Consider the following 20,143-nt stretch of genomic DNA (forward strand, 5'->3'; position numbering starts at 1 on the left):
CCAAAGTGACAGAAATAAACATTCCCCGAGCCCAGATATCGACTGAATGCATAGCGGAGTTGACGAAATTGCATTAATGATTAGCAAGGCTTACTTGTTGCTTAACTCAGCAGATGCTAAATCATATCAGTAGATGATAAATCATATCATATAAAAGGGCCTACACAGACAACATGCATTTTGCGCAACAGAACCGTTTTACGCACGTACCTTGTGCAGTTTCCACATTGCGCCTAGAGCTTTGACTTCATGTGTGCCGTGTTTGCCTTCTTCCAAACACTGATAACACACGGGCATCTTACACTGTACACAGTACATGCTTAGATTCTCCAGTTCGTGCTCTGTGCAAGTGGAGATTTTGCGGGGACTGGCGCGGCGACTTATCCGTCCCTGCGCCGGGGGGACCAGGCGGTGCTTGGCGAGAGGACCGCGGGGAGGATGGCACCTCAGGCGGCACGGGTCGCAGTAGAAGACGTCGCACTGCTCGCACATCACGGTGGCCTCCTTCGGACTCTTCTCGCACAGCTGGCACTTGAGCGCGGCCGCTTTGCTTTGCTGATACCTGTCGACAACCCCTTCCAGCACCCGGTTCTTGGGGAAACCGCGGAGCCCCCGGTCGTCCAAGATAAGGCTGCGGTGACACTGCGGGCAAGTGATGCAGGAGTTGCGGGGAATAGGCGGTAAGGAGCCGGGTTGTTGTAATAGATGGTGCTGCGGCGGAGGCTGAGGGACGGCCGGGGGGAAAACCCGCACCCCGTTAGGCGATTTTTGGCAAGGGGTGGTCGGAGCACTAACGAAGCCCCCATAGGAACCGTAGCCACTGTCCGCCTCACTGTACAAACTCATTTTATCCAAGTCGAGATAATCATAATCGGAGACCCCGGACCCGGAGGCTCGGCTGCTCTGTGGAGATTCGGCGTCGGGGGTCTGCACAAGGATATTCCGAGCACAAGCCAGGCAAATGTTGTGGGAGCAAGGCAGTATGATGGGCTCCCGGAAAAAAGACCCACAAACAGGGCATTTCAACTCTTCCTCCATTTCATCCATGGCTGTTCCTCTTCGGTGAGAGATTCCTCTCCGGCGTGTGAAAATAAACAGTGGAAGTTACAGCAGCCGTGTACGATGAGGCTCCTGTGTGTGTGTGTGCGTAAACAGCGCTCCAGTCGCGTCCAACCGCGAATGCAAGTGCAACCTTGACGAGAGGAAAGGCATCAGTACCGAGGAGGCAGACTAACCGATACCACGCACTCTTCACCAATAGGCAAACAGCATCAGCAGATTCCGGATAATCCGCATCAGCCATTGGATAATACAACTGTCAGTGAGTGCAGGTCCGTAAATGAGCTTCTCTGGGAGTAAACTACTGCTAGATACTGAACAACAGATACCTTGACACTGATTAGATAACAAGACCAATTGAACTGATGAGGGAATTATATTAGAAGGAAAAGATACTGTTCTTTGCATACCAATGTAGGATGTGGTTAGGAATAAATGAATAAAATGTGATTATGCAGAGCTAACAGCACCCAGGCCCTAGCTTTGATGAAGACAAACAACATAGAAAATATATTTTTATAACATGCTCTGCCATATATGGATATGGATATTTAGTTTTGGTTCCAGGTTGTCTGATGGCTGACAGAAAAGACTATCCTAAGCTTGTCAAAGGATCTGCATAAAAACACACAGAGCTTTGCATATTTGTTGCCCAGTTTAAACTTCTAGGATTTTGTCTGTTAGGTTTCTCATCTCAGCTGCTGGAGGAGCAAGGAGAATCCCTCTGGATAGAAAATTAAAACCTGAGAAGGAAGAAGGAACACCTTGTGAGATAAGAGAAAGCAGCAGCCCTCTGGTGCCCTCGTTGTAAAAAAAAAGGGTGTTTCTGCTGTGGAGTGCTCGGTATCCACGGCTCTCCATTTCTATACGGTCAAATACCACAGACATTTCTGAAGCATCCATGGCAACGTGCGCTCCCCTTTTAGTCTTCAGCAGGGAGGCTCTTGATAGGGAAATTAAACAAAGTAATCCCATTTAACAGAATGTCTTGTTTCTCAGACCCAAAGGGGGCAATTTAAGGGCACTCAGTCTGATTGCATTTGCATATTCTGTATAGCAGTTTTGAAATGGAAAGAAAACATTATTGTGTCTTTGTCTAATAAAGGTAAAGTGCAAGACTGATTATAGTCTTTCAGGCATTCAGTATCCTAGATTGACAATGTGTCCTGAGCATGGAAACTTAGCTGGTGAATCTAATGAACACATCACAGCAGAAATGTGAGTAATCTCATGAAGGCTAATAATAATGTTGATTCAAAGCAAATGGTTGTAACAAGAGTAATAAGCAAATTGTACAAATGGATCATTTTGGATGTATGGTTGGCATTGCATCCAATTCCCAGTGTAATGATGACAGTGTTTTCACAATAGAAACATGACAAGATTTCATCATTTCATCTGTACACTCATTTTCCCACCTATAGACAACATAAACTACTTGATTTCATTTGATGAGTTTAAATAAGCATAAATCATAGAGGATGTCACTGTTGAGCCAAAGATTCATTTCCATCATGGTTCTCATGTAAAGATATACATGCTGTAGATCAGTGGTTCTCAACATGGGGTCCGGGGACCACCAATGGTCCTTGAGGGGGTTCCAGGGGGTCCCCAGCAAATTGATGAATTGTAAAACTTCACCATTATCTCTTTAACAAGAAGTTAACACAATTAGAAAATGTAGAAGAATGACTGTTTTGATCATAGTTTCACTGTTATCTCTCTTCCTACAATACAGATAGTCACAGAATTCTGGACAAAATCATATCTAGCAATACAAATATTCTCAGATTTGGGTCCCAGAGACAAAATCTCATCAAATGGGGGTCTAGTGTGTACTAAATTAGGGATCATTGATATGAAAAAGGTTGAGAATCACTGCTGTGGATGATAGTCACATGAAAACCTCAAATTGTGGTCTTGTATTGCTCAGTGGGTAGCCACTGTAACCCTGCCAAGGTGTTAGGGGTTTGAAGAATGTATGCACTCATGGTAAGATTGGATGAAAATATCCAGGAAATGGCATTATTTCTATTCCAATATGAGTATTTTCCTGGATTTTACCTAATATGTATAATGCTGATTCAAAGCAAATGTTTATAACAGGACCAGCAGATATTTTTGGATGCCTGCTTGCTGACGCCCCCAGCATGATGACATTGTTCTCTATGTAATCTCCTCAGTGTGGGGGCACTCTGCGCCTTCCTGTTTGCTGCCTTGGAGCAGACGAGCGGCCAATCCTGCTAAATCTCCATTTCGTCTTTTTCTTTTTGTTTCACTGCCAACACTCTCCTCCTGCCAGGACCGACACACCAGGCGGCTCTGGAGGAAAAATCTTCACAGATTTCTCTTCCCTTTTTCAGTGATCGCTTCCTGTAATGCTCCTCAGTCCCGCCATGATTAAGCTGCCATTTTGGTGACCTGGATTGCTATAACTGCTGCCGAGGCACCATAAGGACGAATGCAAATAGCTGCTGACTAATTGGCTTGTGGCAGTGCAACAGTATCGCAGTTGACACTTAAATTTCCAGACAGTCTGCCGGCGATAAAGCCATCATTGCGTCAATTCATTACGTTTTATGACTGGATCCCATACACTACAGAGGGAAAGTTATAGTTAAAGCAGCATTCACCTCACAGTTCAACCGGCCTGCTTGGAGCTCACGTAGTTTATTGGAGTCTGCCCTTGCATCGATAAGGTAGAAAGGCTCCTTTGTGTGTTGCACGGAGTCTATTAACTCTTCTAACCACAATCTCTCTCTCTCTCTCTCTCTCTCACCGGGTCCCAGAAACACCAAAGCCTTCTGTGTGACGAGACTGTACACAGACTGCAGCGGTACCGTGGCACGCGGCTCAGGCTGGATGGGAATCTCCATGGGATGCAGTGTGGTGGTATTGTCAAGCTATGAATAGAAGCGCCTTGTGTTTTTGTTACGGAAAAGTTGCTATTTTATAACTCTTTAAAGGATGAAGTTACTGTAATTGGGTGGAATGGACGGCTATATCGGGTGCAAAATTATACAGCGAGGCAAGCGTGTTTACTTGAGGGTACTCTCCGAAAAACCTTTGAAGTTTTTGTGTTGAATTCAGCATAAGAAATAGAATCGAAATCACTCTATTCTCCATGTATAATAAATGAACAGGAGTTTGTCTTGGTGCTGTTGGTGCAGAGTAACACTGCACTATCTATCTATCTATCTATCTATCTATCTTTCTATCTGTCCATCTATCTATCTATCTATCTATCCATCTGTCTATCTATCTATTAGGGATGGGACGATACATCGAAATCGTGGGGCAGAAAAATGAATCGCGATATTTGCTACATTTTATTCTGCTGTAGTAATCACAAATGAGACGGCCTGACCATCACAATTTCACAAGCTCTCTTTCGAAAATATATTAATTGCACTTTTTAAACATGACATTTTTAAATTGTTGTTTACATTCTAGCCAGCCAATCGCATTGCTAGAAAGATTTGTGTCTCAGAAATAAACATAATTCTGCACAGTCATACTTTGTTGTCACTGAACTTTTATTTATTACATTATATCGCTGTTGTATCGAATTGTGAACCCTATATCACGTATTGAATCGTATCATGAGATAAGCATATCGTCCCATCCCCAGTATCTATCTATCTATCTATCTATCTATCTATCTATCTATCTATCTATCTGTGTGCAGCTGACAAACTTCGTAGCTTAACACGACCTTCGGGAACTATTTAATCAAACTTGCGAAGGCTTACTCATACGTCAGCCTTGGGTAACACTTCCTTATGCAACAACTCTCATATTATCACCATCTGCTAGTATGGTTCTCTGCAGCAGAACGGGCACCTTGGGTGACGAAAGCCCAAAGTTACACTGCCGACTTCCTGACATCTCTTCCCCTCAGTGCGCTGCAGCATCTCCTGTAACCCCCGTGCACTTGTGTTTATGGATTCAGTGCCATCTGTGCCCTTCACTCTGACCTGAGAAATGCATTTTCATGATGCAATATTAGTAATTTAGGCCTTGAGGGAAATAGTGGGCTCAATAATGTCTCGTATTTATTATTTCTTAACTGTCAGTCTGCTCCAGAATTGACGTCAGCAAATGCGAGGTTGAGATGTTTTTCCTTGAGTTATTAAAGTGTCATTTTCCTCTCAAGTTTGAGCCGCTTTCTCCACGCAGTGCATTGTTTTGAAAGATGCGAAAAGGTGGATGTGAAGTGGGAAGGGAAGGGGAGTGTCTATATATTACAGAGGTTTCATAAACCTGGCCTAGGTAAAATGCAGTGTCTAAATTTATAGTGAAGATACTAAGCATTTTACAGCTTGTGATGTCTATAAGGACAGAAGTTCTGCAATCAGCACAGCAAACGGAGAAGATTTAAATTTCTAGATGGGTGAATGGGAGAAGTCAGATTACTGTAATGATGCGAACCCTGATGATAACTTTCCTCATTTCTCAAACCATTTCTAATTCTCTTTGCCCATTCGATATTTCCCTGCAGTCTTTGGACAAGTGGCCTTCTGATCACAAATCCGCTTTTCTAATCTTTTCACTATGCTGCTCTGATGCAAAAAAACCCCCAGAAATATACAAGTTCACATTCACTCTCTTGTTTCCTCACCCTGTAATACCGTATGATGCATGGTGAGGGAAAATGCCATAATCCCTTTCCAAACAAATTAGTAATGCTCGTTATCAGGACACGCAGGAATATCGATTGTGCAGCAGAGAGCCGTTTTATTGATCCAGCCAAATCACAGAGTGGATGAGAAATTGTGTTGCTGCCTGCCGATTGTTTGTTCATCTCTTTGCGTGCTGTGTTTTGAATATTGCAAGTTCATGCAGGGAAAGAGGGCAAGAGGAATGCCGTAATAATGTGTTTCTTAGCCGCTGAGTTGGACCGGCTCTTTGCCTCTCGGTGCCATGTTGTCAGTGAAAACATGAAGGCCAAAGCAGAGAGACTGCAGCTCTAATGCAAGTGCTCCTTTGTGTGTGCTTGATGATTACTTCTCTCTCTGCATGGTACGCGCTGCCTCTCTTATGCGTGGGGGCCAGGGCCAAAGTCATCATGAATTTCCACACAACAAGCAGACAATGCGCTGCTGCATTGCTAATGGAGAGCGACACTAGACCAAGTGTAATTGTGATTTCGTGTGTGGGCCGGCTGAAGAGACATGTGAGCGATTCAAGGTTTCCACGTGCGCCGCCGCTCTCCACCTCTCCCGTGCAAAACCACCCAGGCTCTGCAGGGAAACTGCGCCGCAATTAATAGCCTAATGATTTTTTATTCTAAGTGGGTCGGGGATTTGCTACTAAACCCAGCTCTCCTGTTGCACGGGGACTTGTCAGTGTTCTCTTAACCCAAGGCAACTTGAGGAATTGGGCTCGGAAAGTAAAATATTGATGCGTTTCCTGTTTATTTCTTAAACGGGCCATCAATCTAGTGTTAATGTGTTGCTGAGCAGCTGCGGGGTAATGTATACAAAATATTTGGCACATAGTTTGGCAATTAGCTGAGCCGTGCAGAAATCAATCTGTCTTTAGGGATCTTCCAGTTGAGTAACATAATTCAGCGAGGCTCCAGAGTGTAGAGCCCATTTCATCGACCAGCTCCCCCCTTTCCCATCTCCTCCAATGATTGATACGCTGAATAAATACTCCAACTAACCAAGAAATGTCAAGGAAATTGAGAGTTATGGTGTTGAGCAAGGTACATATGGATTCCCAGAAGGATATAGTGTATTGTTTTCATTGTTTCTCTTTTCTTCTGTTCTGTTCTGTTCTCGTCGCTTCTCTTCTCTTCTCTTCTCTTCTCTTCTCTTCTCTTCTCTTCTCTTCTCTTCTCTTCCTAATCATATTGGACATTATCTACAAACATCATCTGCAATACATTTTTTCTCTTCTCTTCTCTTCTCTTCTCTTCTCTTCTCTCCTCTTCTCCCTAATCATATTGGATACAAACATTTGGTGGTGAATCTGCAATGTATTTTTTCTTTTCTTTTCTCTTCTCTTCTCTTCTCTTCTCTTCTCTTCTTCCTAATCATATATTATACAAACATTCGGCACCATCTGCAACATATTTTTCTTTTTTCTTCTCTTCTCTTCTCTTCTCTTCTCTTCTCTTCTCTTCTCTTCTCTTCTCTTCTCTTCTCTTCTCTTCTCCCTAATCATATTGGATACTATACAAACATTTGGAGGTGAATCTGCAATGTATTTTTTCTTTTCTTTTCTTTTCTTTTCTTTTCTCTTCTCTTCTCTTCTCTTCTCTTCTCTTCTTCCTAATCATATATTATACAAACATTCGGCACCATCTGCAACATATTTTTCTCGACACCATTGTTGCTTGTGCTTCTAACGCCTCAATCCATACATTCAGTCACCATCCCAACCCCCACCCAGCACCCAGCAGGGACCCAAGTAATGGAAAAGGCTCCTGTTACCGCACGCACTGTTGTTGGCCTGAGGAGTCCTTTGTTTACATCAGATTTAGCAAAGACAGAATAGGTGGAGAAAAGTGGAGCACCGGAATACATGAAATACAAAAAAACAAACAAAAAAACAAAACGACGACTATGGGGTTACTGCCAATACCAGTCTTTATTCTTCAGGAAGAGATAGATGCCAGATAAGTAGAGGAGACATGCTGCTTTCACAGGTCCGGCTTAAAAAAGATGGAAGAGGAGAAAAAATAAATTCCGAGCCAATGAAAGTTTGATGGCAATATCCATCAGTGGGCATAAAGCACGGGAACTCCATCAGGAGCTGCGAGGAGAGAAATGGTCCTCCTGCCACCGCCTGCAGCCCAGGGATTTAAACCCATTAAACACCGTTATCAAATATGAAGACCGCTCCGTAGCAGCTGGTGAAATATAACTCCCTCTCGCTCCATGCAGTAAAACCCTGGGATTAGAACTCGTAAAACTAGTCATGTTATATCGAATCCCACAGAGATGGAGGCCGTTTTTCTCCCATTATACTGTTCAGTGAAAGTAATTGGGCATACACTGTAAATTAAGGTCCAAACTGTGCTGTGTTACCCAACTGTCGTCACATAATTTTACTTGATTGCGTTCTTTGGTATAGCCATTACACTGTAAATTCATTCCTTTGTTTGTTCAGTCTTTCCCTCTTTCCCTCGTTCGTTCGTTCATTCGTTCATTCGTTCATTCGTTCCTTCCCATCCTTCCTTCCTTCCTTCCTTAAATTTCTCTCCATTTCATGGCCTGCCACCCCAAATCACCCTGTAAATCTCTGATCTTTTTCGTTGAGAGGGCGAAGAGTTAGACCTCCCACACGCACTGGATGAGGATAGAGAGGTTGGCTTGGTGACCATTGATCCACTGGTTTGGTTATTGATGGCTCCCTGATGCCGGCGGCGGCTCCCTGGGGAGCGGTAACCGGCTCGGCCCCGGTGCAGATCCGCTCCGGCAACAAAGGAGATTACGAAGGTAACAGTCAAGTGATGACGCTGGACTTGCTGGCTAAATGGGGGAAGGCCGTGATTGAATTTACATTTTTTTCTCGGGAAGCAATAATGTCTTGTGGAAAGCATAGATCATAGGCTGCTGACACAAAGAAAAATATGAAGCCATGCAGATGCATAAACAGCATCACCTCAAGACCAGTTTCTTTGTCTCTTTACCTCATTTTATCACTTCTATTTTCACATTATCTATCTATCTATCTATCTGTCTATCTATCTATGGACCTTTTCTCTTGTTTTCTGCTTTCAGTTTCTTTGTCTCTTTACCTCATTTTACCGCTTGTATTTTCATATTATCTATCTATCTATCTATCTATCTATCTGTCTGTCTGTCTCTCTCTCTCTCTCTCTCTCTCTCTCTCTATCTATCTATCTATCTATCTATCTATCTATCTATTTATGGACCTTTTCTCTTGTTTTCTGCTTTCAGTTTCTTTGTCTCTTTACCTCATTTTACAGCTTGTATTTTCTTATTATCTATCTATCTATCTATCTATCTATCTATCTATCTATCTATCTATCTATCTATCTCTATCTATCTATCTATCTCTCCCTCTCTCTCTCTCTCTCTCTCTCTCTCTCTCTCTCTCTATCTATCTATCTATCTATCTGTCTCTCTCTCTCTCTCTCTATCTATCTATCTATCTATCTGTCTCTCTCTCTCTCTCTCTCTCTCTCTCTATCTATCTATCTCTCTATCTATCTATCTATCTATCTATCTATCTATCTACCTACCTATCTATAAGGCACTATATGAGAGATTTAGTTTTGCAGGTCTGGTAGTTTACTGCATAATTGCTGCTTCGAGTGCATTGCTGACTTATTGATGATGCATCACTTTATAAGCCAGCTTTACATTCAGTGCCACTCCATATGCCATGCCGTTTCGTGGGCGCTCCTATCCAAAGCGCCTGAATCCACACACATGGAAATCCGCCCCTAACACTGTCCTGTCGGTGCCATCCTTTACACACTGAGCTACACAGGCCCACTATAGCTTTAAGGTGCTATTCTCGGCCTTTCTGAGAGGCAATGCACCCCAGAATAGAAGTTTTAAATGGGCCAGAGGCAGCTGAGTTTGTTGCAAAACTTCCTGCAAACTGTAACACCAAGGCTCACTGAAGGATGGAAGTCAAACGCATTTTAAAGTTTAATCATACTGTAGGTCTCCCCTGCACTAATATTAGACTCAGTGTACTACGGGGAAACACTCAAAAAACAGGAAACAGGACAACATTTTATACACATATAGCTCTAATGGTTGTCTTCATGGAGGTTTGTGCTTTTCTTGGAGCAGAAGTACTCTCATTCATATTTCACTTGCTCATGCTCTCCTGCCTTTATTGTCCATATTACATGACAGGTACGTACATCTGAGTTAGAGCAGGAGTTTCTACATGTAGCTGTTAGTTGTCTTCTTTTATTTTTTAATATAGCTTTTATTTAATTTGATGTTTTGTCTTTATTGAGGCATCAGGAAGGTTGAGAAGGTTGCAGGACAGCTGTATGGAGAATATGATTATTAGTCATAACCTTTTAAAGGTGTGAGGTAGACTTATTATGAGCTATCGGATTGTGAAACAAGTATATATGATCCTGTAGAAGCGAGTCAACCTGATTTCAGCGTCATTGTTAAGAAATTGTATTTTTCTTTCCTGAGTTCCTTGTAAACTACAACACTGCCCACAAGCTTTAGCGAGTTCCCACCAAATCTGTGATGTCACCGTTACCATGCAAATGTTACTTCTTCCAAAGTTGCGCCTGGTTGGTCGACATGAAGTCTGTTTTTGGGGATGAGGAGAAGAGAAAATCATTAGAAACCTGCAATCACTATTTTATTATTATATATTATTTAGTATTACCGTTGAAAATGAGGGAAAGGGAATGAATGACGTCACTCACAATGCCGTATGGGATGAGTAGTTCAGTTCCTCTTAAAAAATCATCTTGTACTCTTGTTTTTCATACATATTTTTTTCTGAATCTGTTGTTATAAGCTCATGATTCAACTGGTAGCTGGTTGGTTCAGTTCAAGGCTTAAAACTCTTTATATCGGGATTTTTTAAAATGTCTATAGAGGAAATTTACTTCCAGAACCCGGGCCGCTGAAAAAGGGGGCGGATACGGATTCCAGCTTTATTATTCGGTCTCAGAAGCTCCCAACACTACACTCTCTTGGCACAGCGCCTCGATGCAGTTTATATTTGCTGCTTCAATGAGGCATCCTCGTGAATCAATAAATGGCTTAATATGAATGCCATCTCTTGAGCACAATGTACTTGGCACCTTGACAGAAAGAAATATCTAGTCTGTGTTACATTAACACACAATATACTGAGAGGTACGCTATGAAGAGAGACACGTTTTACGTCATAGCCAACGACAATTCTTCAAAAAGAGGGGTCTATTTTTGTAAAGGAATAGGACTTCGCTTAAGGCAGGCGGCTCATCACGTAAGTGTGATATTTTTATGGGTTTTGATGAATGTGTGTCTGAGTGAGTGTCTGCCGTGGGTGTGTGTGTGTGTGTGTCTGAATGATACGCTACGATGTGCCGCCCACCTCTTGCTATTCATGCTGGTTCCTCACGCCTTGCCCTTCCTCTCATCCCACTGCTTCCGACAATCCTTCCTCTTCAGACACCAGCAAAGCATCGTGAGAGCATCATCTATCACTGAGTCATGACTGATTGTACATACATGGGCATCGGACACTCTTAGAAACAAGGAAATTCATCTTATATAAGAATCTTTTTCGGGGTGAATACGAGTGGGCCTGCTGGTATTTTAGCAGTATAACTACAAGGAGTACAAACAATACAAGTTGTTGTCTCTGTGTATCCCTGACAGCGGGGGGGACATAGTGCTCCGTAGGCAATATTCCTGAATAATGGACTTTGAAGTCTGAGTCACCACAGGACCTGGGAGATATCATCCACAAATTCGATTTCGCTCCAGGAAAGCAGGGCCTGTGTGGACAGATCCAAATATAAATGTCTAACCAATCAAATAACCTGGCCTGAGAGAGTGCAGCAAGACACTTAAATCAATAGACTACAGGCCAGTGGGAAGCACAAACAGTGGCCTTTGTGCGGGTGTACATCCACAGAAATCTTTCATGGACACAAAGGAGCACAGCGCAGCATGAAGCACCTGCCTCTGAGTACACCTTCAAAACCAAATTCCCCTTTTGTGTTCTCAGATTGACTAAAACGGTCTAAGAAAGAGCATTTCAGCTCCGGTCTACCTCCACAAATGAGCCGACTTCTTTATGTTTCATAGGTCACATCATTAAATATGCCATTAGCAGCTAATCAGATACCAGAACCATTATAATGTGCCATTTGTTTTGCTGCTTTTACTGTCACACATGCTTAACGCCTCCTGCATTCACCTTCAGAACTGGCAATTAATCTGCGCTGAGGAGTGTCAGCATTAATGTGAGGATGTGTGGATGTTAATGGCATCCTCAGAGCTCTAAGTGTTGCTGCATCAGGCCTAACTGTGTGAAGATAGGGGAGTCAGTTCCTTAATATTTAGAGGAGGGTGAATGATCCCTGTTGAATTATAACTAAAAACAAAACAGTGTTCTAACCCTTTTTATAAACGGTCCTGTTATTGTGAGAATATTAACTTGAACAGACTTGCAGTTGCAATTATGTAATAGCAAATAGCAAAGTGGGCTATTCTGTGTTTTCTAGTTCATCTCCCCAGGGAATCAAAGAGTATTGTAGTGTAGTAAAACAACGTATTACTGTAATAGTGGGGGGTGAAGTGAGGGGAGAGAAGCAGCAATCTGCTCCCCCACAAATATAAAATAAAACCTACTGTTTACCCTAGATACTGCTCTAACTGGCTTTATATTCTCAACACAAAGAGTCTGTTTGATCCTCTAGGTACAGTAGATGCTATAATAACATAAAGGTAATGTGGGTATTGAGCACTGAGTGACAGACAATCCATCAATTCATCTGATAGTATTCTTACAAATGTGAATACCATCTTGTTTACAACATGGCTGTTTAGACAGTACTTGAAGACTGTTGTTTATGAAGACTCTTTCTCTATACATTTGTGTCCCCCCCCCCCCCCCCATGGTGCAGAGCCAATCCTCTGTCCACTTCCCTAACCTGTTTATCATAATGAGTGAGCCTATGCTTGGCTGCACTTTTGGCTCCGCTGAAGTGTGGAAGTTGGGGAATTGAAAAAGTCGAACAATAGGATGGACTGTGCAGGATGAGGAGAATACAGTCTTTTGTTCCAAATGAATCCAGGCCTTCTTCCACACGTGCAAATCCAATTAGAGGAACCAGAGGAGTTTGCTTTCCCCTGCTGCAGCCCGACACATTTACAGAGTTTCACGGAGAGAGGCATCGCTGGCTGCGGACTATTAACCGAGAACGCTCCTGAACTAATCTACAGCATGCAAAACCCCAGTGACTCTCTCCCTGCTGCTTTGCAAAAACCAAACATAGCACACGCAAAACAAAATGCATTTGTTTTTCATTTGATGTAGCCACACTAGTACGCTGTATGGCACACTCACTCTACACACACACACAGTGCAATAAAACAAACAACCAGAGCAACAGCTGAACTCAGTCTCATTTGAATATCACTGACCTCGTTTCTTCCCCTGCTAGTCATCTCTGCAAAAATGTTTTTTTTTCAGCATTGTAGGGTATCTGTGCTGCCAGAGTCTAACAGAAACCTGCTATTACTAATTGTACAGAGGCATATGAGGACATTTTATTTAAAGAGTTTGCAAAACCAAAGACCTGGGGAAAGTCAGGAGTTTATCTGGCATCAATAGCTGCATGTAACTATGGACCAAAGGATCACAGATGATACACACTCTTCGATACAGGCTTTAGCAGTCAAACACCATGGAATATGTGCTAAGTCAGTCTGGATAACCCTTGGCAGACATTATGAGCTAATGGCACATTAAAGTTAAACGACTATTCAAGCAATAATTAATGTTCTTCCCAGCAGCAGAGCAAGTCTTGATGTGTCAATAAAGATTACGGCTGTCAGCGATGAGGACAGTAACGCCGTGACGCGTCAAGGCGTCGCGGCCCTCGCTCGCGTCCGCCGTGTGTTAAGTGTGTAAGCTGAGCTCAGCGGAATCAGCGGTGCTCCCCAGCCCAGTGACCCACTGTCCGACTGATCCAGTTTTAACCGCGCCTTCTTCCTCACGCGTCGCTCCACAGATCCGCCCCTCCCCTTCCCCTTCCTCTGCCTTCCACACTGCGACACAGCGGCTTTGCTGGCTCTGAAAACCTCACAGCACTGCAGTGACAAGCCGGGAGAATCTCTTATTGCTTACTGGACTGTCAAACACAAACACACACACACAGACGCAGACATGCACACACACACACATCAAGAGCAAGACAAACACACCCTCACAGACACATACAGATGCATGATAACACACATATGAAGTGACTGATCATGTGCAAAAATACGCACACAGGCAAAGATGCATCATATAGGCATGAAACACACATCCAAGCTGAAAAACCACACACACAAACACAGTCTCAGGGCGATTCAGCGACTTGAAGGCATAAGCCAACCTTTGCATGTAGCTTTCATACCATGAGACAGGTGTATCTAATGCTGCTGGAGAGGCTCCCAGTGAGATTAAACTAAACCTATTAAGGAAATCAAATTTAACACTGACCTATGCTCAGCTGTGGCACTGACCTGCAGACTTGCCAGCTAATCTCTCTGCAGCCAAAATTGTGTTTGCATGTTGGTAAAACATTTTTTTTTTTTTCCCCCTGTGGGTGATGGATTCCTGCTTCCTCCCTTCTTCCTGGGCGGCTGGGGCAGCGTAATATAAAATTATGGCAGAAGATAGTACACAGTGAAAGAGATAGCTCTCCATTATGTATGGTTCTTTACCTCCTGAATCTCTGGTCGTACATCACATTTAGGACCCGGTGTTGCGCTGTCATGACGCTTACAGACGCCCAGTGGTCAGCAATAGGTCACCAGCAGTTTTATTAGGATGCCAGATGGGGGAGGGGAGTGAGGTTGAAAGGGCATCGGGCATCCTCATCCATTTTTAAACACCTTTCTCAGCTGTAAAAATGTGACTAACACATCCCATTATTTACCTCATGTGACATGTGGATAAATTTGCTGTGTCTGAAAACAATTCTAAGGGATTAACCACACTGACATTGATAAATTCAACATTTTGCTGCATTTGAGCACAGATTGTTTTTAAGAGAAGGGCTGGGTAATTACAAGCCTATCTGTGAGCCATCTGAGGAGACGTAATTAAGGCGGCCGGTATCATTAATGCCGGTATCAGGAAACAAGCCATTTATCATCCAGTCTGCAACGCATCCAAATGTTGCCGTGGAGGCTTGAATCCAACACACTGTCCCCTCAGGTGACAGAGACAAAAAACAAATGACAAGTGGTACCTTAAGAGGGCTGTGGGCCGTGGGAGGAGAGAGACTCATTAATCAATGGCCAGAGGGTTCAATAGCTTGACACTTTGACACTTCTGCAGGCTGGCGGGCTGAAGACAGCAGATAGCTGCTCACTCGCTTTTTTTTTTACCGACTCCACAAATGAGAGAAGACGTTGTGCTGTGGAATTCCTAATGCATTCAGGGATGCGGGGTGATGTGTGGTTTATGAGACAGTGCAGGAGGTGTTATCCCCTTCACAAAGGCTATTAAAAGAGGCAACTGGTGTGGATTTTGCACTGAGGAACGAATAGTCATGACATTATAATGTAAAATGAGAGAAGATTAGGCAGGAAAGCAATAACATACAGACAATTTCTGCTGAGATCTCCTCCTTACATCCCCAGCTCCCGTCCCACACATGTCACGGGGCTCGCTAATGGCATTTTGCACGGAAGTGTGGGTGAAAGACTCATCACCCAGAGTGTCTGCAGGTTTAGGAAGTTAAAAATGTAAACTTTTTGAGACGCTTTTTAAAAATTGAGACAGAAATAAACTTCAAATTTAAAACAAAACAAAACAGTAAACCGATCAGAATATAGGTCTGCATGACAAGGTTAGCTTCTTGCTAGCAAAGTATTGCACCAAACAAACAACATTTTTAAACCCCCTGAAACTTGACTGAAATGTGGATTTATCTGGGTTCAAGTCCTTTTAAGGCTTTGAATTTAAAAAACTGAATTTAAAGACTTTTTAGAGAGAGAGCAGAACCCCCTTCCTGCAGAAAATTACGCTTCAAATGAAGCAACGCTGGAAAAAAAATGGTGCATTCATCAACACCTGGCTACTGTTGGAAGACATGTTGTCAGGTAATGAATATCAAATTTAGTTATCCGCAATAAAGTGAATGATGTTGTTGTTATGGGTATGTTATAATAACAGCTGGATTGTAACCACGCCATCTGATGCTTGCAATGCGGAGGCAGTTGGCAGCGGATGCCTCTGGAGGATTTGAGCTACATGACTCCTCATTATGAACAGAGTAAGATGTATGAGAGGACATGGGGCAAAATATGAAATCTCACAGGTAATTAGGAGCGCTCCAGTGGCTGCAGATGTTCGTGGGGATCCTGCAACAGCTGCCGTTCAGCTGTAATTGCCATGCTAAGCTCTCCTGCGCTCAGGTAAGACCGGTCTCTCTCTTCCACTGGGAGGAGCTTCCTCTCTTTCACCTGGCTCCTTCCTCCTGATTCTTCCTGACACAGCACCGTTTTAAAGAGTGCGTCACCACCCTGTTTTCAGCCAGGCCAACCGCCTAGTACAATTCTGAAAGATGCAAAAAAGTGGGGTGGGGAGCGAGAGCGAATAGCAGGATGTGTCTGTGATAACAAATGGCCTCATCACTACTTTTGGGCGATAACAGTTTTCTGATCGGAAAGCATTTGACGCTGCCAAAGGTGAAATACCTGCCTTGACTTCACTGATTACATATCACCATATTTTACTTTTACTGTAACTATAACATCACAACTCAAGAAGTTGTAAAAGAAAAAACAAATAAACAAACCAAAACCAAACAGCAACATAAGAGAGAGAAGGAAAATAAATAAATAAATAAATAAATAAAAATAAAAAATAAAAAAGGAAAAAAGAGGGTATAGGGAGACTCATCAGGGAGTTAAACATTGTTATTTAGTGGAGTAAATGAAATAGACTGACAGGTTATAAAGGTACCAGCATACTTAATAGATAGAATAGGACAGATAATACATGTAGTAAACAGTATTGAGATGATTGAGATGTGGCCAGAAGTGCAACACGGTTGAAAGTTTCTGTCCATTTTCTGCCCCTAGAAGTGAATGCAGGACTTAATTGGAAAAATGTTGAAATAAAGTACAGGGTTAATGCTATTCACTATATAAAAGTCAAATATCGGGGTATTTTTTGGCTTTTCCTACAATTTTATATCATTACCTTGAGTCTAAGAAACAGACCTGTGAAGTTTTTGTATGTGAAAATAATATATAAACATTTTTCTCTATGCCTCTCTCCCACCTAAAAGACATTTTCTAGCAGCCAGAAAGAGCCAGCGTTCTGATTGGCTGTCAGTACTAGAGGCTCCACCCCCCTCCCTCTAAGATGATTGGTTGACTACAGTAAAGTTCTACATCACAAGCTGCCCATGTTCTGATTGGCCTGTGTCAGAGGTGTCATTTTTTCTTAATGCAGCTTTAACGACAGAGAGTGAGATAAAGAGAGAGAGAGAGAGAGAGAAGTGCATTTAATAATTTTACATATTACTGAGTTTTGGTGAAAGGAAACAAAAAAGAAAGAATTAATGTGTGTGTGTGCGTGTGTGTGTGTGGGTGTGGGTGTGTGAAGGAGAGAGACAGAATGTATGTAAGAGAGAGAGAGAGATGGGGACAGTAGGAACTGAAATACCCAGAGAAACAGTTTGAAAAGTGTTGTGTTTTGCTCTCACTGTCTGAGAGGCTGAGCGGAGCTCGGAGCACATACTCTGCCTCTCCTGCCTCCGCACTCCCACGCTGTGTCACTTCTCACTCATCATCCTTGAAACCTTGAAATTACTGGACTCCATCAGCTGTCACGTGGACGCAAACAGTCTCTGAGAGCTGGCTGACAATATACAGTTTCTCACAAAGATAATACTGCTGCCCACTGGTAGCAAGTACATCCAATTAGAGATACAGTGCTATTATTAGGCCTAAATAAAAATCTCCAATCTCCAAGCTGTGATCTCAATCAGGCAAACAATCTTGAAAATATTGAATGTTGAATTTCAATATGTGTCAAAATAATTGTGGTTTACCAGAAGGACAAGTATCTACATGTGCTGGTGTTGCTAAGAGACTGTAGTATTTTTATTAGGTCCTAGTTGAACTTTGCATGTCTGAAATGCCTGCAGTAGTAACCTTTATAGGTCAGTTACTGCTCCTGCTAAAACTATTTTTTGCATTTTCCATCTCACATTTCTCTACAAGTCAAATTTCTTGTGAAAGTGTTTTGCTGGCTAGAAGAAGATTCATTTCAAGTTTCCCTGGTTTCCTGATAAGGTGAGGTGGTGCCATTTTAAAACATATTATTGTTTATTTAATTTCGCTTTTGCATATTGTTTCCTGGACCTCTTAGTTTTAAGTGGGCGTAATCCTTTGTCGAGGATGTAAAGTGGAGGGATTAAAAATTCAGCATGTTTTGTATTAATCTGTGTCTCTCACAAAGCCTTGTTGTCAACTGTTTTTACTGTTCTGTAGCACTGTGCGCACAAGCTGTACTCACGTCAAACACTTTCTATTCCAGAGAACATAACATTTTACTTCTCCATGGAATTAATCAACTGCTCAAATTCATATATTCTGTTTTAGTGAATAACAGACTGTACAAACCTTTGTCATTATGGCATTTTTAGGTGTTGTCAACATTAGTCAAAACCACTATCTAGGCAGAACCACTGCTAATTGTCACTTAAGAGACATGTGCCTGCTTAATTAAAGCTGAGGTCACTGACTTTGCTGTCCGTCTCTCTGTCTCATCCTTGCCTGAGGTCTGTTCTGGTCCTGGGTTTATTTCTGCCTGAGGCCTTGAAGGGTCTGACTGAGCTCTGTATCTTACAGCCTGTTTTCTCAGTCTCTACCAATGCTACCAAGTTGGCCTTGCTAGGCTTCTCTGCAGGGTCTTGATCACCCAGAAGCGGCTTATCCTGAACATTATCCCGTTTATTACACAGCTACTTACCAAACATATTGACCATTTGACACAAAATATTGATTTAAAATGATTATATTAAGCTAAAGTAATTTACAAGCTTCGGCCAAAAAATATAGTTCACAGGACTGCAACCATGGAAACTACAGTGTAGCAAAAAAGTAAGATTGCTGTTTGTGCTTTCTGAATAAATTAAAAGTAATATTGGGACAATCTTGCATGTTTCTAACCTTGGTTAGCTGAATTTTTGTCTGCAGTAACCAACAACACAAGGTGTAGCAAGTTTTTTTAATTAGAAATCAGCAAAATCGTCCGGACTTCTTCACTGCAGAGAGGTGTGATTAGATGTGAAATAACAGACTTCAGAATGCATTCATTGGCCAATCAGAATTTAGTATTCAACAAAGCTGTGTAATAAGTGTACATATAGCAGTAACTTAGCTGCTAAGTTGTAGTAGTGAGCTATTATGGTGTATTGGTTTTATTAGATCATTTACCAAGACACAGCTGGCAAGTATTTAACTAATGCAAAGCTAGTTTTCACTTGTTTATGTTGATTTTGTTGCAAATACCCTATTTTCATGCAAGTCTCATACTTACTACACTTACAACACTTAGAATTATGACAGCTCTAATTACTGTGCATATAAAGTAATGTAAGCATTTCACTCAAAAGAGTTATATTAGCATGAAAATGTGGGTAAACCCTATTTCACAAATTAAAAAGCCGGGTTTGCCGCAACATCCCTGCTTCCAACCAGCAGCAGCAGCCTGAATACAGTAATGGAGTTTGAGGGAACAACACAACATTAAAACTCCCCGGCCTGCCACTTATTTTCATATTGTCACATTAAGTTGAAGGAGATTGCCGAGGGAGGAGACTCATTTTGTGTGGTAGTCTAACTGGAGCAGAGCTGATGGCTGGAGAAAGGAAAGGGGGCGATCACAGGGACACAAAAGGATGTCATCTGCAGGGTATTTTTAGAGTGTGAGGTGCGCTGATAACTGCTGCCACCACAATCTGCCTGCAGCTTCCCACCCATAATAACTGTTCTCATTCTGCACATTCACTTAGAGAGAAATCCTCACAGATAGAGAGAGACTGGCAGCCTGGTTCAGTCTCTCTCTCTCTCTCTCTCACACACACACACACACACACACACACACACACACACACACACACTGGGACTGACTTTCTCCCTCTGTCTCTTATCAAACTTCCTTGAACCATTTCAGGGACACTAGCGCCGCCTAATGGTGGCAGACACAAGATACAACACAAGAGAGGGGGAGAAATGTATGATTTTTGCTAATTTCATTCACTTGACAAACCGCTTTGTTGCTTTTAGAAGTATTAATGTAACAATATTTTTATGTAAGAAGAGGACAGATTGATGAGGAAAATCATGTCCAATTAAAAAAACGGAAGTCTGCGTTAGTCACACTATAC

At 42.4% G+C, this 20,143-nt stretch overlaps 1 protein-coding gene and 1 long non-coding RNA gene across 12 annotated transcripts in view; one reads left to right on the forward strand and one right to left on the reverse strand.

Moving 5' to 3' along the window:
* Positions 1-1,047, reverse strand: part of trim9 (tripartite motif containing 9) — a 36,118-nt gene extending 35,071 nt beyond the window's left edge. For all 11 annotated transcript variants that reach the window (XM_071896245.2, XM_071896229.2, XM_071896198.2 and 8 more), the window contains exon 1: positions 211-1,047. In XM_071896245.2, the coding sequence (XP_071752346.1) occupies positions 211-1,047 (837 nt within the window). The remainder of the gene's footprint in view (positions 1-210) is intronic.
* The window catches only part of LOC139909618 (uncharacterized), a 230,486-nt gene that overhangs the window by 204,640 nt on the left and 5,703 nt on the right, over positions 1-20,143 (forward strand). The gene's annotated exons all lie outside the window — the stretch shown is intronic.

Source organism: Centroberyx gerrardi, chromosome 17 (genome assembly GCF_048128805.1).
Source record: "Centroberyx gerrardi isolate f3 chromosome 17, fCenGer3.hap1.cur.20231027, whole genome shotgun sequence".
Taxonomy (NCBI): domain Eukaryota; kingdom Metazoa; phylum Chordata; class Actinopteri; order Beryciformes; family Berycidae; genus Centroberyx; species Centroberyx gerrardi.